We start from the raw sequence: 24,146 nt of genomic DNA, 5'->3' as shown, positions 1-24,146 counted from the left end.
CACTTTTGTACACACTGTGACTGGCATATATGGTGTGTGTGTGTGTGTGTGTGTGTGTGTGTGTGTGTGTGTGTGTGTGTGTGTGGCAGTTGTAGGGGCCGCTGGGGGTGAAAGGAGGGGCCAGACTGGCTGCTAGAGAAAATAGAAAATGGAAAATTCCTGTGTGAAGTGCAGTGGTTTGGGATCAGGTGTGAACTACAGAGAGATCAGACGCACAGGCTGGAGAGAGGGGAAGGGGAGGGGCGGAGTCAAAGGCTAGACAGCTGCCCCCCATACACACACACACACACACACACACTCACACACACATACACACACACGTGCTGTGTCTGAGAGTCATACTTTAAAAAGTCAACGATTCTGACACTCCGGTAGTTTCTAGTAGGTATCTGCTGTGTGGATAAGATACTGGGTGTTGTGGGTGGTTGCCATGGTGTTGCTATGCAGTTGCTAAAGTTTTCTGTGTGTTTTTAATGTGTAGTTATCAGTATGTTTAGGATGGTTGCTAGGGCATTTTGATGTGGCTGCTAAGTGATTTTAGTGTGTTGCTATGTGATTGCTAGGGTGTTGTGGGTGGCTTCTAAGCTGTTGCTATGCAGTTGCAAAGGTTTTCTGGGTGTGTTTTTAACATGCAGCTATAACTATGTTCAAGATGGTTACTATGGCATTTCAGTGTGGTTGCTAAGTGATTTTAGTGTGTTGCTATGTGGTTGCCAGTTGCTAAGGTATTCTGGGTGCTTTTTAAATGTGTAGCTATCAGTATGTTTAGGATGGTTACTAGGGCATTTCAATGTGGTTGCAAAGTGATTTCATTGTGTTGCTATGTGGTTGCTAGGGTATTGTAGGTGGTTGCCAATGTGCTTATAAAAAGCAGTCATTAAGGTGTTCTAAGGTTTTTTTAATGTGTGGCTTTTTATGTTCTGGATGGTTACTAGGGCTGGTAAGAAGTTTTAAGCAATTTTAAGTGTGTTGTTATGTGGTTGCTAGGATGCTGGTAAGCATTTTCTAAGGCATTCTGAGTGTTCAAATTGAGTGTTCTCAGTGTCTCTAAGGTGTTCAGGATGGTTACCATGGTTTTCAACATGGTGGTTAAAGTGTTGTAAATACTTTTTTAGACCGTTGCTATGCAGTTATTAAAGTGTTGTGAGTTGTTGCTATGGTTTTTCTAAGCAGTATATTGTGAAAATGTTAAGGTGTTTTACGTTTTCTGTGGGGTTATCAGTATCCAAAGCATTCAGGATGTTACTAGGGTGTTTTAATGTGGCTGCTAATGTGTATTAAGCAATTTTAAGTGTGTTGTTATGCAGTTGCTAAGGCAGCAGAAGGTGTTGGTTTAATAGGTGTTGTTTTAATATCATCCTCATAAACAAAGTAATTTAGGTCTTAAGTGATAGAAAACAGCTGAGAAAGAAAGCACACATGTAAACAGTACATTGGATCCGGGCAGCTCTTAAAGTGACAGCAGTCTAATATTCCTGCTGACTGTCGGTCTTGTTAATCAAACAACAAAAGAGAGAAAATCTCTCACTGCTCTTGACTAAATCACTTTTATAACTTTAATTAGAAGAAATATATATTTAATTTACACAGTGAAGAATATGCAGTGCTTTTATATTTGATTGCTTCATACAAAGTATGTAGCATTTCTTATATATTTGTTCTACTGTAGTTTTTTTCATCATATTGCTTGTAATTAGTTTCTTATTTTTAATTCATCGCTGACTGTTTACTTGTCTTCAGTAAGCTTGAGTTTTTTTGTTTTGTTTTGTATAAATTTAGGCTGTATTAGTTTTTTGTGATATTGACACTGGTGACAAGAATTATGACATTTCCATGGTATCAAAAACGTTGATATAATAAAGACCTTATTTAAAGAAAATAAAACCAAGGTGTTGCCAATGGTTACGAGGCTGTTTTAATATATTTACTAAGATGTGTTGCTGGGATATTCTGGGTGATTGCTTCATCGTTTGTTGATAGTTTCCAAGTTGTTGCTTACTGGCCCACTTTAAAGGAGCCATGTCTTCTTGGTCTCTGGAGTTGATTTGGCTCTTCCTTCAGTCAATTTTGTGGGGGTTTTTTATCATCCACCAGGTGAAAAACTGTATGTTTGTGCTTTAGAAGAGTATACATCTACCTAACCTGCTACATGATTTGAGGAGGCATATCAAACGTAAAGCCTGCAGCAAACCCCTGCAAATCATTAGTGATTGTCAACCATGATGTTAATGTAGGTCTCATGTCCTGTGTTCTGTATGAATTTTGGGTTTTACATGTGGTATGTTCTCCTTCTGGGGCGAGTCAAAGTGTTTTCGGGGTTGCTAATGTGTTAATGTGTGAGCAATACGATGAGATGTTTCACAGGCTAATTTTACCAGATGAAAGGCACAGCTATTGGTCCACTTGCTGCTTGCTGAAGAAAGAAATGAACTCCCTCAGAGTGAATGTACCAGTGCTCTTCAAAAGCACACAATAAGGAACTTTAAGTGGCTCTGTAGAACTCAACAGAACTGTTAATGGAGCCTGCGGTGTGTTTGTGAGTGTCTGTGTATGTGTGATATGAATGTGCTGAAGTGTTCGTGTTTGCTGATGACAACATGAGTCCCCAATATGACCGCTGACGAGACCCTGCAGCCGCAGACTAGACTGCTGATCTAATGGACGCATATGTCTCCTCTGGGACATGGAGGTCATGTCAGTCTGTATACAGAACCAACCGTTGATAAATGCCTGTTTATTAAAAAGCTGTTACTGTTTGATCAAGATCTAAGCTAATCAAAAACATGCTGATTTGCTTTTTCTCCCCTATATATATATAAAGGAAACAAATTCCTTTTAAAAGTAATAATAATATTGTATTATTGTTTTTAAATATGTGAAACAGCTTTGTTTTAAAATTGTATTAATTTAGTCAGTATGGTATAACTAACAAGCCATTTTGCATTTTGAATGCATTTTATTCCTTTTATACTGTATATAACTATTTGTTTTCATCGTAGGTTTGTCCAAATCGTCAATGTGTGACACAAAGAAAACATTACAATATTTTTTTTTAAAATTCAAAATTACAAAAACAATCAAATAAATAATAAATAACAAGTTAAACAAGTAATAATTAAATTTTTTTAATTCATATATACACACAATGTACACTCTACACACTCTCTATATAATCAAATAAACAATAAATAATTTAAACAATAATTTTTTAATTCATATACACATACACTCTACCTAGTAAAATTTTTACTCTAATATTATAAAATATCATCACAATTTAAAATAGCTGTTTGCTTTTTTATATATATTTTAAAATGTAATTTATTCCTGAATTTTCAGCATCATTACACTGGAAAAAAATTATAATTTTTTTTTTTCTTTTTTTTTTTAAGATAAGTGGTTGCAAACCATTTATTTTAGCTACATTGAAATTGAAAAAAAAGTTAGTTAACTAAATTTATTTAAATGTAGCAAAAATAGATTGATTGAAACCACTTACCTTAAAAAGAAATTAGTATATTCAGTGTCATATTATCTTTCAGAAATCATTCTAATGTGCTGATTTGATGCTCAAGAAACATTTCTGATTATTAATGCTGAATTTTTTTTTTCTGCTTAATATTTTAGTGGAAACTGTGAGACTGTTTTTAACAAGTTAACAAGAAAGTATTCAATAAAATATTATTGTTGCAACAGAATGCATAGTCTTTACTGTCACTTTTGATAACCCCATATAAACCACAGTAGACATCTTTATTTGGAATTGACTCATAAGGTTTTTAAATTGATCATTTAGCAGCAATAATCACAGCTTAGGCTCTGTGTCTTGTTAAGTTCCCCAGTGATGGTCACACCAGTCCGGTTATAAGGCTGTGACCGGAGCCCCGGATTCTGCCACACATGGTCCTTCTTTCCGTCTGTTCACTGCACGCTGACATTTTGCCTCTTAAAAATAACACAGATGCTCTTGGACAAAGCAGGCCGGGCCATGCCTGTCAACCCCCTCCTCACTGTCCAGCAGGCGGCTATTTTAACTGCCCATGCGAGAATGACTGGAGACTGAATAACATGACTGGATTTGGGCTCTGAGATGTCAGCGGGACGGGTGGCAATCGAAGCAGTCAGCGGCTGTCTGCAGCTATTGGGTGTTAATTGAGGAACACAAACTCAACTTCCCACATTTGAGTGGACAGTCAGAGCAGGTCCCTTATGGATTTGTGTATTTCTCTCTTAGAGAGCCCAGAGATTCAAGCATATCATAATTCAGTGAAGACAAGATTTAACTGAGGTAGTTGCTTTGGCATGCAAAATTATAACTCATGCATGTTGAGGTATACAAGTATATATATACATACATACGTCACTCTGTCATCACAGTGTCTAATCAGTCTGAAACAGAAAACACCTCACCCAATGGATCGAGTTTTTTTCTTTTTTCTTTTTTTTTACATTTTTAAAAGTTTGATCCCCTTGTTTTCTTGTAAACAAATAAATGAATGAATGAATGAATAAATTTACTGGTGTATGTATGTATGTATGTGTTTATTTATTTATTTATTTTATGCATTATTTTAACCTTGTAAGGTTTTGTTACTGTATGTATAATTTTAACCCTGTATTATTCATTTCTTCTGTGAAACCCAAAAGGAGATATTAGGCAGAATGTCTAAGCTTCTGCTTTTCATAAAGGAAATGTTGGGTTTATGCTGCCAAACTCCAAAAATAAAATAGAAAATTAATCCATATGACTATTTGCAATATTTATTCAAAATCTAAAAAGGTTGGTACGACATGAGAGTGGAACAATTATGAACTTTTCAAACAATTCCCAAGCACTATTTGCGTGTTTATGTTAGAACATATAAATATTTGAATATTATTTATTATTCAACAAATCTAAATATAATATAATATAATAGTATGTTATGCTTACTACTTTTATTATTGACTATTGCGAGTAATTGTTGCAAACAGATAAAACATGTCCTAATAACTATGATAACACTAAACATTTAGGAGAGAAAGTATGTATTACTATAAGTGTAATATTTGAATTCAATCTTACATATTTATGCTATATTTTAGTGTAATCAGTTATTTGATAATCAAACATTTTAAAAATAAGTGCCACCACTTAGAAGACCTACTAGTCATGTGACCCTCAGACAGCCATCTAAAGCTCCCTTCATGTCACATGACCATCAGCCTGGGAAAATATGACCCCTGTTGGATTCCATTTCACCTGATTTCCAATTTACCTTTTAATTCCAACAGTCAGAAGATGCAATGAGCTTTTAGGACTTAGGATCTTAACCTGTGGATTTGTGACTAAAGGAGTGTGTTTGTTGTGAGGGTGAGGGGCTAGGCCTCATCACAGATCAAGGGGGAGGTGGAACTAGTTCAAATTTATTGCCTGTGTCAGCTGTGTCAAATTTGGCAAGCTCAAATGGTCAGCTTGCAAATGGCTGGGGTAAAATGAAGGGTCAGTGGACAGTGTAATAATTAGCCATTAAGCCACCCTAAACACTTCATTAGGAGGGAAATGTAGGTTATTGGCTCGTCTAAAGGTTTTCGTTTCTGCTCAGCAGTGTGTTACAGATTCTTGTTGTTGTTGTGTCTCAGGCGTCTCAGGTGAGGAGTTTTCTGATCCCATGCTAATGTGTTCTAATCAAAGCACATTAGAGGTGTTATGAAGACAAGAACTTAACTTCACCCTCACACAATGCATTTTTTTTTTTCATAGAGAGCAGACCACCCACTTTCTGAAGCTTTGTCTCTATTTTTGTGAGGTCAGAAACGAGTAGCCAGTTGTTCTTTATGGTCCAGTTTTTTTACGATGTGGTTTAAGCTGTTTGGGGAGACCACCAATCGACCTTTCACTTGCAGCTCACAGTACACTAACACACAGCTAAATGCTAACATTGATGAAAGACAAAACTGAGAGCAAGTGTGATAAAGAGTCCAGGTAAAACAAAATATTAGTATTAGTCCAGGTAGTAAATATTTAAAGGGGTCATATGATACGATTTCAAGTCTTCCTTTCTCATTGGAGTGTTACAAGCTGTTCATGTATAGATACGATCCCTAAAGTTGCAAAGACTCAAACCCAAAGAGATATTCCTTATAAAAGTTAAGACTCGTCCACGCCCCCGTAAAACAGCTCATTCAAACATGCCCCCACATGTCTACGTCACGGTGTGGGAAGATTTGCATAACACGGCTCAAATGTATAGGCAAAGAAAGAGGGCGTGATTTTTATTCTCGCTGTAGTGTTGTTGCTGCTACCGGCGCCATGTCGTGGAGACGCTGTGTTTCGTTGTGAAAGCGAAACTACTTTGTTTGGGCTTCCAAAAGAGGACACAACTAGAAATCAGGGGTTTAGTTGTATTTACAACACTGTTCCAGAACAGTTCAACCCAAATATTAGAGTGTGTGCAGCGCATTTTACGGAGGACTATTTCCTGAACCTGGGAGAGTAACGTTAGCCTACAATGCCAGCTGTGCTCAAAGGCTATTTCTATAAAGTGGGGCAATTCCAACTTTGCAAGGACAGTCTGGCGCTTCTGACTCACAAGCCTGTAAGTATATTTTCATATTTAAAGAATTTGCCACTGGCGATTCAAATGCGCGTTTTGAGCAGTGTAGAGTAGCTCTTGTTGTTTGTCGTTTCTCCGATCACAAATGCAGACATGGTAATGTTTACGTGGCGCGATGCAACGCAACGCGTAAAAAGACAGTACAAGCCATTATAATCAGTTATTATGTCCCCACTGGATGCAACAAATGCCTCATTTATAATGGGTTTTATTGTTTTTGACTCGTCGCGCCGGGACATGGCATCACAATAAAGTGAGGGGCGTAACATTTCCATCACACGCTTGAGGTATTCAGCCAATCACAACGCACTGGATAGCTGGCCAATCAGAGCATGCCTCGCTTCTCAGCTTTATAAAAATCAACGCGTTTCAGAAAGACGGAGCATAGAGGAGCAACACTAATGTACAGTATGTGGAAAAAAATGCTTTTTTAGAACCTTAAACCAAACACTTTGCATTACACCAAATACACAAAATAATGTTCTTTTTAGCAACATCAAATGACCCCTTCAACAAAACGGCTTCATTGCTTATTCATATATTTTAAAAAAAGGCCGAATAAAAGTCATGCGGTGTAACCTCATGCAGAAAAAAAGCTGAAAATTAGATCCTGAAGACCGTCGTGACTGTTTCAAGGTCAATAGATATGCATACATAGATGTTTCATTAAAGGGATAGTTCACTCAAAAATGCATACATGCATCATGCATGTACAGCGTATGCCTTCTGATTGTAAACAAGCTGCAGTCTAATAAAAATACAGTTGAACCACCGATGCCACATGGACTATTTTAAAAATGTCCTTACTACCTTTCTGGGTCTTGAACGTGTCAGATTCGTTGCTGTCTATGGAGGGTCAGAAAGCTCTCGGATTTCATCAAAAATATCTTAATTTGTGTTCCGAAGATAAACAAAGGTCTTACAGGTTTCGAACGTAATTAATGACAGAATTTTCATTTTTGGCTGAACTATCCCTTTAACCGCTGTTTCAATGGGCCGCTATACTTAAGCCGCCATATTGAAGCAGTCAAATTCAGTCTGTAAACACTTGAGATCAAGTGGACTTTGCCTCTGCAATCATAGTTATATGTATGTATGAATATCTATATCTGCAATAGACGTCAGCAGATGATTTTGTTAAACTCAATACAACAAAATGAAGGTGTTAGCTAACACAACATTTAAAAAAATACTATAGTTAAAAAAACAGTAATATTGAGTTGATATTAGTGCTGTCAAATGATTAATCACATCCAAAATAAAAGTTTTTGCTTATATAATATATGTGTGTACTGTGTATATTTATTATGTGTATATAAAGAGACACACATACAGTATATATTTTTAAAATATTTACATGTATATATTTATATTCATAGAATTTATATAAATATATTTAATATATAAACAAATTTTTCTTAAAATATGTGTATATATCTAAAAACATATTTTTTCTTTTATAAATATATATATATGTATGTATGTACACACACATATATTATGTAAACAAACTTATTTTGGATGCGATTAGTGATTAATCATTTGACAACACTAGTTAATATATAAAAACACAAACCAAAAACATTCTCATCTGTGAAAGTTTATCCCATTTTTGGGGGGAATTTAAATCATGGCCATTTTTACAAGCAGAAGCTGTACAAAGTTGTGGCATCTTGGAGAACTCATTGATTTTTACTGTGAGTGACGACACATTGACCGTTCCAAGACATCCCTTGTGAAAAAGAAATGTACTTATGTATACTTTTATAAAGTGTACTTATTGCAGAAATATACTTTAAAAGAACACACATAAGTGCAAATTAAATGTTATTTTCGACGCTTAAATGCATTGTATTTGTAATTAACTTAAAATGTATCACATTTAAAAGTGATATTAAATGACTTTTTAGTACATCTTTATATGTACTTTCATAATTGCTTCTAGTGTCTTTAAAATATGTTTAAAGTGTACTACTAATGTACTGACAAGCAATTAATGTTAACTAAAATATTATTTAATGTCAGTTAACAATACACTTAAGCGTGAATTAAATGTAATGTTTTCGACCACCTAAATGCATGTTATTTGTAATTGATTTCAAATATATTACAGTTTAAAATGACATTAAATGCAATTAGTTTTATCAGAATCAGAATGAGCTTTATTGGCCAAGTATGTTTACACATACAAGGAATTTGTTGTAGTGACAGAAGCTCTACAGTGCAACAGAACGACAGCAACAGGACAGGACACAGATAATAAAAGAATAACAACAATTAACCAAAAGGCAATGTACAAAGCAGCAAAAACACAATATAGACAACTATGTATGTACAGATCAAGTATGTGCAAATTAGAAATGAGAAAATAAAGATAAAATTAGTGAGTGTGGTGAATGGATAATGTATTATAGTTGTGTGTTCCACATTTATTGTTGAGCGTTCATGAGATGGATTGCCTGAGGGAAGAAACTGTTCCTGTGTCTGGTCGTTCTGGTGCTCAGAGCTCTGTAGCGTCGACCAGACGGTAACATATCAAAGAGGGAGCGTGCTGGGTGTGAGGGGTCCAGAGTGATTTTACCAGCCCTTTTGCTCACTCTGGATAAGTACAGTTCTTGGAGAGTGGGGAGGGATGTACGAATGATTCGTTCAGCAGTCCGGACTACCCTCCGTAGTCTTCTGAGGTCAGATTTGGTAGCTGAGCTGAACCAGACCGTTATAGAAGTGCAGAGGATGGATTCAATGATGGCAGAGTAGAACTGTTTCAGCAGCTCCTGCGGCAGGTTGAACTTCCTCAGCTGGCGAAGAAAGTACAGCCTTCCTGACAATGGAGTCTATGTGAATATCCCACTTCAGATCCTGGGAGATGGTGGTGCCCAGGAATCTGAATGACTCCACTGCAGTCACAGTGCTGTTCATGATGGTGAGTCGGGGGAGAGCAGGGGGGTTTCTCCTGAAGTCCACTATCATCTCCACAGTTTTGAGCGTGTTAAGCTCCAGGTTGTTAAGACTGCACCAGACAGCCAGCTGCTCAACTTCCTGTCTGTAAGCAGACTCGTCACTGTCCTGGATGAGGCCGATCAGTGTGGTGTCGTCTGCAAACTTCAGGAGCTTGACAGAGGGGTCTTTAGAGGTGCACCCGTTGGTGTAGAGGGAGAAGAGCAGTGGGGAGAGAACGCAGCCCTGAGGAGCTCCAGTGCTGATGGTACGAGTGCTGGATGTGAATTTACCAAGCTTTACTATCTGCTGTCTGTCTTTCAGGAAGCTGTTGATCCACTGACAGACAGAGGTGGGAACGAAGAGCTGGGTTAGTTTATTTTGAAGGGTTTCCGTGATGATGGTGTTAAAAGCGGAGCTGAAGTCCCTGGTCTGTCCAGATGCTGCAGGATGAAGTGCAGTCCCATGTTGACTGCATGAATCCACAGACCTGTTTGCTCTGTAGGCAAACTGCAGGGGCTCCAGTAAGGGTCCAGTGATGTCCTTCAGATAAGCCAAAACCAGTCTTTCAAATGAGTTCATGGCTACAGACGTTAGGGCCACAGGTCTGTAGTCATTAAGTCCAGTAATTTTGGGTTTCTTTGGGACGGGGATGATGGTGGAGCGTTTGAAGCATGAGGGGACTTCACACAGCTCCAGTGATCTGTTGAAGATCTGTGTGAAGATGGGGGCCAGCTGGTCAGCACAGGATTTTAGGCAGGCTGGTGACACACTGTCTGGGCCTGGTGCCTTCCTTCTTTTGTCCTTCCTGAAGACCTGGCACACATCTTCTTTGCTGATTTGAATCATAGGTGTGGGGGAGAGAGGGGTTGCTGGAGGTGTGAATGGTTGTGTGGAGAGGTGTTCAGGGCGGTTGTGGGGTGATCTTTCAAAATGACAATAAAAGTCGTTCAAGTCGTCTGCCAGTTGTTGATTCTCCAGAGTGCTGGGGGATGGTGTCTTGTAACTGGTGATATCCTTCATTCCTATCCACACTGAAGCAGGATCACCGGAAGATAATTTTTTCCTGAGCTTGTCAGAATAATTCCTCTTTGCCGCTCTGATCTCCTTTTCCAGTGTGTATTTGGCCTGTTTGTACAAGACTTTATCCCCCTTTCTGTAAGCATCTTCTTTGGCCTGACGGAGCTGTCTGAGTTTTGCTGTGAACCATGGTTTATCATTGTTGTAGATTAGATGAATGCACATATCCTCACAGAAACTGATATAAGATGTTACAGTCTCTGTGAGCTCGTCCAGATCGGTGGCAGCGGCTTCAAAAAAAGTCCAATCAGTGAGAGAGAAACAGGCTTGTAGATCCCACTCTGTTTCGTTAGTCAATCTTTTAACAGATCTTAATACAGGCTTTGCAGACTTAAGTTTCTGGCTGTAGGTCGGAATAAGATGGGGCTGTTGAACTTTTGAGTGATATTTCTGAACCACTTAAGTGGGACTTTAGTATATTTTATATGTACTTTGAAATATGGTATGTATGTACTTCTGAATAAGCAATTAATGTGAACTAAAATATATCTAAATGTCATTTCAATGTACTTAAATGTCATATATCTCTGGCAATGAAGTTGAAATTTATTACAGGCAATTTAAAATTTTATTTAAAAAAATCTCTTAATTACCTAGTTACAATCAACACAAACACAAAATGGAAAACCCTCTACATTTATTAATTTACAATCTCTAAAACAAATACAAAAAAACCCACTATACACAGTTGCAACACTTTAACTCACTAATTAGTAAGAGTCTGTGGAACAATGCAAAATCACTTACAAAAGTACCTAATCTCGCCATCATAAAAAACAGTCATTTGGTCTCCATAACGTATAGGATTACTAACACACAAACACACACACTTAATACAAAAAAATTAAAGAAAATTATCATTCCATGTACAACAAATGAGACCTTTTTGACATTACCAAACTGTGTTAATGGTACCCCCGGTTTCACAGACAAGGCTTAAGACCAGCCCCAGACTAAAGTGTAATTCTGAGCTGTTTCAACTGAAAGAAACTTGCACTGACTGATCTTTAAAAATATCAGTGCCTTTGTTTTGTCTCAAGATGCACACCAGTAATGTTTTTTCTAAGGTATGTTAATGAAAATGACTTAAATGTCCTAATTGAACTATGGCCTACTCTTGGCTTAGTCTAAGCCCTGTCTGTGAAACCAGGCCATAAATTCTCAAACCTTTTACTAGCGCCAACATTAAACAGGACCGAAAGGTTTCTTCTAAAATCTTACTCCAGCATTAATGAATGCAAGTTTGACTAAATAAATTAATAATAATAAAAAAAGAACCCCAAATGAACTTGCTGGGAAATGCTGTTTGTCAGTGTCCCAGAAGCTCTTCATCGGCAGTAAACTTCAAATGTCATGAAGCTGCACACCATCTCTCCACAGTCTCTGTGAACGGAAATGCTCCAAAGATGCAGGAAGGTTAGAAAAAAATTCCTTGAGGAAAGAAAGAAGCACAATTGTTATAAAAAATATCCAGTCGTTATAAATGGTTCAGCTGAGTGAAAGCAATACACAGTTGCAGTCCAAAGTTTATATACACGTTGCAGTATCTGCCTCTCTCGCACATCTTCATGAAGAATGTTCCTGTATTTACCACGACTGACACAGCAAAGCTGCTGCCCTCTTCCTTTGGTATGTTACCTATAAAATATATGATGATTAGAGGGGATCTGTAAATGCACAGTTGGGAATATATTACATGCAAATGGAAAAGATGCAAAGAATTTAATATCCATAAGGATAGTGACTTAATATAGCACTTTTAGCTTGTCATGTGTACATGTGTACATGGGCAACAATTCATTAAAAACTTCTAACATCACCTCCTCAGTACTGGTCTATTTTTCCACACTATATCTCCTGTAACAAATCTGCACTGATCCTGCAAAATGAATAACTCAAGTACAAAAATATTACATATTACAAACACAACCAGTAATGGAACATCTTGCTCTTCAAATGCAAAAACAACAACATTATTATTTATAGAGGTGGCTGATATATTGAATATTACTGGTGGTTATAATATCAATTATATACATTAAATATTAAATTCTTTAATTCTTTAAATACTTTAAATTTTGTTTAGTAGCATTAAATGGAATTTTAAATCGTACATGTTTTTTTTTCAGGCTTTTCATTTCTGTTCAGGTTCAAATTGTTCTAATTCATTGTGTAGTTAGACCAAAAACTATTTTTAGACTCATTCATGACTCATTCACCAAACTAAAAATCAGTCATTTTTTACAGTGTAGTGCAGTGTAGCCTAGTCTAAAATCAAATGTATTTGAATGCAAATGAATTTTGATTAGATCTGTTAAACTTTTGCTTGCAATTAATGCAATTAAATGTGTTTAAGTGAGAACAACATAATGATATTGAAAGTATTCTGTAAAGTACAGTACTATTACATACAAATACAGTACTCCCATAAATGACACTGTTTGTTAAATATTATGTAGAAAATTAAATTTGATAGTTCATTTAGAGCTGGTGATGAAAATTTCAACAATAAGTTTTATTGGAGTATACTGTATAAGAAAGTATATTTAAGTTTAGAAGAAAAATAAATTTAAAGTGCATTAATGCACATAGTATATATTATAGACTAAATACACTTAAAATACATTAACAAATGTAATTTTGAAGAACACACTTAAGTTTAAATTAAAATCAATTATTTTACATGTGCTTTAGTATATTGATAAATATATCAAAATAAGTGTACATATTTAAAACACAATAAAATCATAATTAGTACTACATAAGTAACACTTAATTAGACATTATTATAAAGTGCATTTTTAAAAAGTGCACTTAAGTATGTTAAGACCTATTGTCATTAAAGTGTACTCTCTTTAAGTACACTTAAGTGGCCTTTAATTTATATTATATTATCTGCAAGTGCACTTTTTAAAAAGTATACTTTTAACAATTGAAGTACACAAAAAGTACACTTTTACTGCAATTAAGCACACTTCTTTTTCACAAGGGATGTCTGAAGTTGTCATCAATGTATACATATCTATTAATAAGTCTCTTAAAATATCAGATAATTTGACCATTTTATGACAAGTCAAGGTTACTTCATGTCATGTGGTGCGACTCCCAAAATCTTAATGATATTTATGAATTAATAAGTCATGATCATTTAAAAAACTATACTTTTACCTTGAAAAATAAATTTTAAAACCTGGAAAGTGTTGATTGAAACGTATACATAAAAGTCCCAAAAGACGGTTGAACCACATATCATCACGCTTTTTGAAAGTGGTATCAATTTTTTTGAGAACTAACATGATTTCATGAATAAAAAATTTTTATTTCTGAGAACTTTGCATGTGTGTTTTAAATGTGAATTTTACTATATTTTTCTTGTAAACACCGATGTGAGAACCAATGTTCTTTTTTTTTATGGAAAATATCCTCATTAAGAATCTTCAAAAAGCCTCATTTCGTGTTCCACTGAACAAAGAATTTAGAATGAAATTAATATGAATAAATAATGACCAAATTTTAATTCTGAGATGCATCATCACGTACAATAAAAGAAGTGACTGCTCTGCATGCTCTAAGAATACAAGGATGACCAAACAACATGTGGCTCTTACAAACAACATATGCGTTGTCAATTAGCAATCACTCAATAAATAGATTAATGTTTTATAACTAGTTCATTTTAGAGCTGCTTATGTTGGACCTGGGCCATTCAGGACATGACTGTGGTAGAAATGAATGGCTCAACACGTCTGTGCTCTGTCATCACATGTCAACACTTTGGCATTGAAGCTCTGAACCCAAACAAGATCCCATGTCCACTTGTCATCTGTGTTTTTTACAGCATCTCCCAGTCTTTATTTAACGGGATACCCATGGGTATATTCTGGGCCGGGGCTGTCGTTGGGGGAACTGCTACTTAGGTTTCTGTTGCTAGGTGTCTGATCGAGACTCTGTGTTGGTTTATTTCCATCGCTAAGGTAGCACCAGCAAAGCTCGAGACGTGAATAAATAAGATCAGGTTTCAGGGCCTCAGATCTCACTGCCGCTTCATAAACTGAAGGGGGTGAAGCAAGGGAGGGAAATAAAAGTGAGAGAGGGACATGTGGGGTGCTAGACGTGTGGTGTTTCATTAGGACACGTCACATCCCTCTTGCTCTGAGCCGCCCGATCCTAAAAAACCGTGGCCGACACCCTTGGCATCCCGCTGGGGCCGACGGAATTCCGGTCTGGTGAGAAGATCCACTGCTTAAGCCCTCTGATGCTTGCCGTTCACACATACACACACACACACACACACATTAAGAGCCTCTGTGGGTCTTCAGTTCAAGCTTTCGCAAAAGCTGCTTTGTCTCTATGTGTCTGTCAGGGTGTGACTGTTTAAATGTACAGTATGTCAAACAGTTCTGAGGGTCAGATCACAGTTTAATAAACATCTGTCTTCCTTTGATTTCCCACCACTGGACATTGTCTCTTAATAGGTGAGGAATTCACATAGTTTCTCATAACTTAATGAGGGCAGCAGAGAAGTTTTATAGAATATTATAACCCTTAGGCAGGTCCACCTGGAACCTGCACCCACAAAATTTCTCTGAAAGCAGATTTTGGCTGAATGGACCCTTTTATTTCATAGTTGTTATTAACATTGCAAATCGAAAAGTTTTGCACACACACACACACACACACACACACACACACATATATATATATATATATATATATATATATAATTCAACATAAGTAAACTATAAAATATTTAACATAGTTAAAGCTGCTATACTCTTTCTAATATGTCTACTGGGGGAGTGATGGCAAATTTAACATCTTCCTCATATCTGACCATGTAATCAATATCTTGATATTTTTCCTCCTCTGGAAAGTCATAGAAACACCATCATGGATTTTTCATTTGCTATTGTGTCAAATGGGAATGCAAAAATTATTTTAACTGTATTTTCTGTTCACCATTATTAAAATTACCCAACTACGCTGTAAAAAATTAATTTTCATAGTGTTGTTTCATGTGTTTAATAAGAAAATACTATTTTAGTCATTCTGCTTCAAAATTACATTTAATTCCATATGTTACTTGCTGTTTCAATGTATTTCGGAGTGAAAATTGTTTCTATACCAATTTTTTTCTCAGTTTATGATGACTTCTGCTTCTGAGAACACTGAAAACATGAAAAGGTCCATTGGAATGCCTGTTGGTAATAATGTTTTCACACCTCTTGCATGTTTGTTTATATATTTTGGCTATATTGATTGTGCATTTAGCTATCAATTGGAGTACAGTACAGTACTCTCAGATCGGTTTACCACATTTTGCCATCATAAAATCTATTTAGCAGATTTCTCCTTCCAAAACAACATTTGTGCAGAAATAAAGTTGTGCCTGGGCTTGCCCATGAGACAAAACTGACCATGAGCTTGAACTGAATAAAAAAAAAAAAAATACTATTACTAATTTTAATTTTAATTAACACTAATCAAATACATTTTTTATTAAAATTTTTAATTTAATTAATCAGATATCAGTGAAAAAGCATGTACAGTTACAGACTCCTGCGAGATTTAGAACATAAAGACTTGTGCTATTATTCAGTCCCCCGGTTACATTCACATCAGACACACACCTGTCTCACCTGCCTTTGTCAGCAATAACTATTCACACCTCCTGACTATCTGTCTATCGTTAGCAAAATACAAACTGATGGCTGGAGAACAGATCACAATATACACCAAGAGTCATGCTCATGTCTGTCGCCATCATGCCTAGTCAGATGGACAGTTACCAAAGAATCAGTGTCAATTTAAATTCATTCAGCAAATTAGACCATTAATAAATTGAATAAAAGGACCTCGTTGTGATAAAATAGAGGTATAAAATCTATAACTTTATATAAATAAAGCAATAAATAACCTCTCAACAGTGGTCCTCAACTGGTGGGCCTTGATTCAAAAATATGCCACAATCTAATAGGTTGCAGACGGCAGATGGGGAAATTACAATTGCATTTAGGATAACAAAATAATTAGGCAAATCAACTTATACATATTTCAGCATTTTGACCACAAACAGATTTTGGTTCATCCAATCAAACTTGTATTTTGTCACACAGTTTGTCATTTTTGACTAGACAAATTAGATTCCAACATGGCCAGGTTGTGAGACGTGTCCTGATTGTCAAAAATTATTAACAAAACTAAATTTCATACTACATTAAATATGGGTTGGTTCGTGTTGGGTCACCAAATGATAACCAATCTGTGTTATGAAGCACAAACCAGTTAAGAAACATTGATTGACAGTTTATAATCCTTGAGTTTCACTCTTCTAGGGTGGAAAGGTTCACATGAATTTTCATTTGAAGGGACCAAGTGGCACCTCTGGTATGGTCACACTCGCAAGACAGCACTAATTGCTGCGACGCAGTTTAACTATGCGTCGGAAAGCGAGCATCCTGTTGACGTTATATCGTTAGTGCTTGATGTTGATTCCGCATGAGCTAACAAAAGCCCGCTGGAGTCCTGTGATTAAAAGCCACCATTGTTCTCTCATTAGAGCTGCCAGGTTAGCAAAAGGTGTGAACCGCGGCCCCTTCGAGGGGAAAGACCAATACTGAGATGGGACCTAAACCAAACATCAGGCGGCACAACCCTTTCTCAGGGAACCTCAAAGCTTTAAATACAGAGGATGATCTGAAGACATCAGAGTTCATTCGGAAAGATTAATCTTCCATCAGATGGGACCAAAGGATGCCTCTCTACTCCAGAAATATGCAGGTTGTGGATATGGTTATTCAGTTCATTTGAATGTTGTAGAAGTTGGAAACACCTCCACATGCTCATCTAGCAGAACACAGCTCAGGAGTCTCTGAAGAGGGGAAAAAGGTGCAACACTCATGGGAGGGATCTTGACGTCTATCACATTGGCGCAGTGAGAGATCCAGACGCGCAGAGCGCGCTGCGCCTCTCCACAAGTGACAGTGCCAACACAACATCAAGAACACACTGGACCCACTGCACTGTTATCATCAAAACTATGATTTAGACAGAGACCTGCGTTGTACAAACACATATGATGGAACTCCATAATCTTCTGGACTGCATGTGGATCGTTTTTTTGCTAATCGGATTTATCCGCGTGTGTGTTTGCGGAGACGCGCATCTGAAGATCTAGCGCTGCTGGACTCTTTACTGGTGTATGGATTTGACTCAGCTCATTTAATCGAGAGATCACAGAGCTGGATTATCATTCAGGAGAACCCTGGATACGACATTATACTTTGCGTTCCCACAATGTATGGAATAAATCAGCGCTGCTTGTACATGTGAGTATATTGATATTTAGCTATGTTTATAGGCTTTTAATCTTAAAATTAAAGTTCGCAGATAGAAATGTTGTCTGGCGCGACAAAATAACATTTGGGTTCCGGAATAAACGTTTATTTCCTATACTTTTTTTGCACTTTTTTTAGTTTGTTTAAAAAAAACAAAGCGTTTTTAATCTCAGAAGAACTATACGATTTATTTAAGAACCTTATAGTGAAAATGTTTCTTTATTTTGATAAGAAATTATTTGCTGAACTGAAGATTACATAATATGCTGCTATGATTTAATTTACACAATATTATATATGTATTTTTAATATTTACCATATTGACTAACTTTCCTTACTTTTGTAGCTCTTTTCACTTCTTCGTGGTGTGGTGTCACGCACAGGTAAATATTTCTTTCTTTATTTTTTTGTAACATGTTAAAGTGTGTCATTTATTGCACGGCTTCGGCAATAGTCAATTTTGTAGTGGTTCTCAACCTTTTTGACTCCAGTATGCTTCCTTTGATACTTTTTACAGTCAGTTACACGATTAATGTTTATAAAATAAAATAAAAACTGTATGTTCTTCATTAAATTACCATTTGTTGATTTGACATTAAAATAAGATAGGAAGTCAGTTTACATGTCGAGTGATTAAAACATTCTTCTAATCGATGTCGATTAGCTACTTTAATGTAACTTATTTCAAATCAATTTAAATCATTTGCGGCTTCTTTTAAATTTGCTGAGGCCCTCTAGCGGGCCCCTATTTGAGAACCACTGCTCTAGATTAGAATTAAATCAATTTCCATAGCTGCTGATTATAGACTATTATAGATCAGTGCTGTTGCTGGTATTTACAAAACGAAAAGGTTTTCTATTCCAGCAACAGAGAGAGAATATATATGTGATCTTATTTTCCCTTTGCACCGAAAAGGGGGAGAAGAATCACCCTTCTCCTAATTTTAAGCAGTATGTGAGGGAACAGGGCTCTCTGACGGACCAGCTGAGCCGGCGGCAGGTTCGAGTCTATCAGCTGTACAGCAGAACCAGCGGCAGACACGTGCAGATCCAGGGCAAGAGAGTGAGCGCCACGGCCGAGGACGGAAACACTTTCGGTGAGTGGCGCATTCATCTACACTAATTAACTCAGGGCAGGTTTCGGTGCAGATAGCGCTGTTTTCGCGTCTGATTGCTTTAATTAATGGCTGAAAAGGGACTCGCTGATAGTTCAAAAGACTTTTCTTTGCCTAATCGTTTCCCTTTTGTGTTGATTAGGATGTGTTAATTTGCTTCAAACAGCAAGGGGAAATGAGGGATTTGACTAGCCAGGATTTATGGGAGTTCAGGAACACACTGGGTCATGTGTGGACTCATCTTGAAGATCTTGATAGTGCAATAGTCTTGAAATAAATATACTGAATTCCTAAAAACTACTGAGGCTTCATGTGGCAACATCTAAATTAACTGGTTAAACATACTGAATCAGCCTTATTTCATTGGATTATGCCAACAAAGGTGACTTTTCAAGGGACGGGTCAGGTAGAATTACTTGTACACTGCACTCAATAATGTTGAGCTAACTGGGGTATGTTTTCATTATGACTGCAGTTTATTCTATGGTTTTGATAAATGGCTGAACCTATTCAAGGCTACAGTGTTTTGTTTGTTGCTAACAGTTGTGTCGCATTACAGCCAGACTTTATGTGGAGACGGACACCTTTGGAAGTCGAGTTCGGATCAAAGGAGCAGAAAGTGGTAGATACCTGTGCATGAACCGCAGGGGGAAACTAGTGGGCAAGGTATGTATTTTAATTTTTGATAGGGAAAGTGTATTAGATTTTTGAGCCAACTGGATTTTGCAAAGCATATAAAAAGTTTGATAATTAAGTTGTAGGCCTGCAGGATAGAAAACCAAGGGCTTTCAAATTGGGTCCAGGACCCCCGGGGGTCTGCAATGGTTTGCATAGAAAAGTTTAAAAAGTGTCAAAATAAATGGTAAAATAAGATTAAAATAAGCAAATAAATAAAAAGCGATGTAAATAAATAATACAAAATTTGATCAAAATAAATTATAAAAAATAATAGGCTATATATAAATATATTACACACACATATAGCCATTATGGTGTGCCAGGGGGCTGTGAAAAGTTTAGAGAAAAACTGTTTAAGAAGTGTAAAAATAAATAAATGAATACATAAATGGTAAAATAAGATTAAAATAAGCAAATAAAAACAGATATAAATAAATGAGTAAACAAATAAATAAATAATACAAATTTATATTAAATAATCAGTACAATAACTAAGTAAACATACAAAATAAATAAATAAACCTTAAAACATTATTTATTTACTAATTTTATAAATTAATAAATACAAAATAATGCTTAAAATAAATAATAAAAATGGCATCTAATGTAGTGAGTGCAAAATGTAAAATAAAATATATTAGCATAGTGTATAGTAGACCAGTTTAAATCAGTTTAATTGCGTTTTAATGCCTGAAAATACCTATTTGAGGATCCCTCGCATGAGGATGAATGATCATATTTGGGGTTCTGAGGCATCTAAAAGATTGAAAACTCCTGATTTAAAACGTGGTGACAAATTTAAATTTGATCACATGAATCAAATCACATCTTGAATTTACTTCTATAATTATAATTCTGTCATCTACCCACCCTTATGTCACTCCAAATTCATATTATATCTCATAAACTCATAACATTTACTGTTAAAAACAAAAGGAGTTTTCAAAATGCCAAAGCAGCTCTTTTCAATACAAAACTCACTGGCTGTGCAAATGCTGTGATGGGTGAGGTATTATCAGGACATATCGATCAGCGGCTATGGTGTGAATGGCATCTTCTACAGGAGAATGAAGATCACTGAGACCCGACAGCCAGGCCTGTGAAGGAAACAGCTTTCACACCCATTCTGTGTTTAGTCAGATGTTAAGCCACCTCTTCCTTCACGGAAGTGGAAAAAATGTCTTCAGCACTATGGATTGGCCATGAGACAAAGCGCTGGGACAACTAGATGGAGACAGTGAGAGCATGAAATGAGCCGTGTTGAGTGATGAGGGCACAGGCTGTGAGGAAGAATAGATAATGATGGGCAGAGCGAGTCAAAACACTGCTTACATAAGACCCTAGCCACTTGAAAGCACTTTGAATTACTTTTGGAAATTTGGAATTACTAAACATCTAAAACAATGTCTGGTGGTGCGGCCCATCATGGTGGCTGCCATGTTGTGATCACATGACCAGTGGCTACTTGCAGTTTATAAACAAAACTTTAATAAGCTAGGTATGAAGTCCAATCCTTTTGAAAAATAAGCATGCTTAGTTGTATTGAGTGTGCACTTGTAGTGTGCTTCTAATCTTAAAACAAACAATACTTGCCGAAAATATAATGTTAATGAAATAAAAGGTGACAAAAGTGCACTCAAAGAGAGACATATTTCATTGTTTCTTAAGCACACTTTCAAAAAGTATACTTTGCAATAATGTCAAATTAAAGGTTTTACCTTTAAAGTATATTTTAAATCATTCAATTTTAATAATAATAACTTTTAATTGGTCATGCTTTAAATAAGTACACATTTTTATGTGTTGACTAAAATAAGAAAGCACATGTAAAGTACTTGATTATAATTTTAACTGTAGTGTGTTATTCAATATTACATCAGTAAACACAGATACAAAAATATATATAGGTAAAACACATGTAAAAAAAAATATATATGGAAAATTATTTTATTTTAATACTGTACATTGCACCATTTGTTACCGTGTAAATCGTAACTTCATTATTACAAATGTGTAATTACAAATATATTTTATATATATTTTTTTTATAATATGTTAAATATAAATAAATGACATGGCAAGTTTTAATAGAAATTGCATAAAAGTGTATTTTAGTTTATCATAAATGCTTGTCGGTGCATTCGGCAGTACAATTTAACACATTAGTAATTATGAAATTACATAAAGATGTCTAAGTCCTACTTAAGTGGGTCAAAATAGCACTCTAATTTCAACTAATTTCATTTAATTGCAAATAACATGCAATAAAGTGTCTGAAAGCATTACATTCAGTTCACACTTAAGCATATTATTTTACAATACATTTTTTATGTGGATTAATGACTTTTGTAAGATTAGTAAAACACAAAATAAACCCTGGCTTTGTTACTTAATTTATTTGATAAATATATTAAAAGACAGTAATAACAGATTAAAAAATGAGAAATTATATCTTAAAATAAAAATATGCAAAATGATATAGCCTTTATATGAAAATGAATTGTTCAGCACAGAAACAAATCAGAATGCAACAGACAGATTCAGATGGTGCATTTTAAACTTATTTTCAGTGTGGGGAAAAAAAGCATTGCTTTATAAGTAATTACAGAATTATATATACTAATATAGTAAATTAAATATATTATTAAAGGAACTGATCATTGATAAAGAGCTATTTAGTAACTCCTTAATTTCACAGTTATTCACCTGTTTTGAGTTGAAAGTTCAGTGAAATAACATGTGGCTTCTCCTCTGTTTCTCGCAGCCTAATGGCAGAGGAAGGGACTGCATCTTCACCGAGATCGTCCTGGAGAACAACTACACTGCTTTCCAGAACGCTAAATATGAGGGCTGGTACGTGGCCTTCAGCAGAAAGGGTCGGCCCATCAAGGCCTCCAAAACCAGGGAGAACCAGCAGGAAGTTCACTTCATCAAGCGCCTCCACAAAGGACCGCTCCCCTTCCCAAACTCAGACCAACCCAAACACTTTGAGTTCATCAGCTTTCCACCGACCCGACGGGCGAAACGCAACAGAAAACCCCACTCTGCTTCCTAACACCATACCACACAAACTCATCTGACTGTTAACCAAACAGAGGCAGCTTTATTTTGATATATTTTCGTACTTAATGGACTTGAAAAAGCCAGCAACACTGAATGCATGGATGCTCATCGGGGGGACTTGTAAATATGGTAAGATAGTAAAAGAGAATGTATATATTTAATTAAGGTGGTATTTGTGTGTGTGTTGTGTGAGCATTTTGTAAAGACTTTAAGACAATATGCTCAATATTAAACACGATAAAAAAAGCTATTTCCCTTTGAGGGGACTATAAATGGAAAATTAAATATAAATCAACATCAATTTTCACCAAAGATGTTTGACATTACCTCATGTGTCAGGGATAGAAATAAATAAATAAAGTCTTCAAATGATTGTTTGCTGTCTGTCAATGTACTTTTAACAACAACAAAATTTGGAGGTCAGTATGATTTCGTTTTTTTAAGAAATGAATACTTTTATTCAACAAGGATGCATTAAATTGATCAAGAGTGACAAAGATCATCAAATGAGCATATTAGGATGATTTCTGAAGGATCATGTGACACTGAAGACTGGAGTAATGATGCTGGAAATACAGCTTTGATCACAGGAATAAATTACAATATAAAATATTTTAAACTGTAATAATATTTCACAATTTTACAGTATTTTTGATTTAAAAAATGCAGTCTTTGTGAGCAGAGGAGATTTCTCTCAAAAAACCCCCCCAAAAAAACACATATAGGCCTACTGACCCCAAACTACGTTGGTGGTAAAGCATCGCAAGTTAAATAAATAGTAAAGTAACGCATTACTTTTTAATTATACAGTATATATATAAAATTCATTTTATTTGTGGGCGCCTTTCAAGACACTCAAGGACACCTTACAGGCTTACAATAATAAAATACATAATTAAACAGAGGGAAAAAACAACAACACAATAAACAATAATACGAAAAATCAATACCCAATAACATAACTAAAATCACTCAGGATAGGCTAATCTAAAAAAATTAGTTTTAAGACGTAATTTAAGAATTGAAAGACTAAGACTATTACATATATCTTGAGGTAAAGTATTCCAAATCGTCGGAGCAATACAAGTAAGGCTCTACTTCCCATGGTAGTCAAACATACAGATGGTACAACAAGAGTCACAGAAGCAGAAGACCTGAGGGATCGGGTAGGTACATACACATGAAGAAGTTCACTCAGATATGAAGGTGCTAGATTATGAAGTGCCTTATAAGTAAAAAGTAAAACCTTATATTGAATTCGTTATCTGATTGGAGCCAACGAAGGTGCCTTAAAACTGGAGTAATATGCTCATTCAACGGTGTTCGTGTAATGATCCGAG

At 35.9% G+C, this 24,146-nt stretch overlaps 1 protein-coding gene across 3 annotated transcripts; it reads left to right on the top strand.

Moving 5' to 3' along the window:
* Positions 1-290: 290 nt before the first annotated feature.
* On the top strand, positions 291-23,179 carry LOC306849027 (fibroblast growth factor 17). 3 transcript variants are annotated; one of them, XM_079383875.1, is made up of 7 exons: positions 291-381; positions 15,754-15,817; positions 17,173-17,941; positions 18,297-18,333; positions 18,867-19,047; positions 19,625-19,731; positions 22,508-23,179. In XM_079383875.1, exons 3-7 carry the CDS (start codon positions 17,910-17,912, stop codon positions 22,796-22,798), a joined length of 648 nt encoding a protein of 215 aa, XP_079240001.1. In that variant the 5' UTR covers positions 291-381; positions 15,754-15,817; positions 17,173-17,909; the 3' UTR covers positions 22,799-23,179. The 3 variants fall into 3 exon arrangements, with proteins under 3 accessions (XP_079240001.1, XP_079240003.1, XP_079240002.1); XM_079383877.1 differs by having other exon boundaries at positions 297-381; positions 18,903-19,047; XM_079383876.1 differs by having other exon boundaries at positions 309-381; positions 18,900-19,047.
* Positions 23,180-24,146: the final 967 nt, after the last annotated feature.

The sequence above is a fragment of the Barbus barbus genome (assembly GCF_936440315.1).
Source record: "Barbus barbus genome assembly, chromosome: 29".
NCBI lineage: Eukaryota > Metazoa > Chordata > Actinopteri > Cypriniformes > Cyprinidae > Barbus > Barbus barbus.
This window is presented reverse-complemented; position numbering and strand designations above follow the sequence as displayed.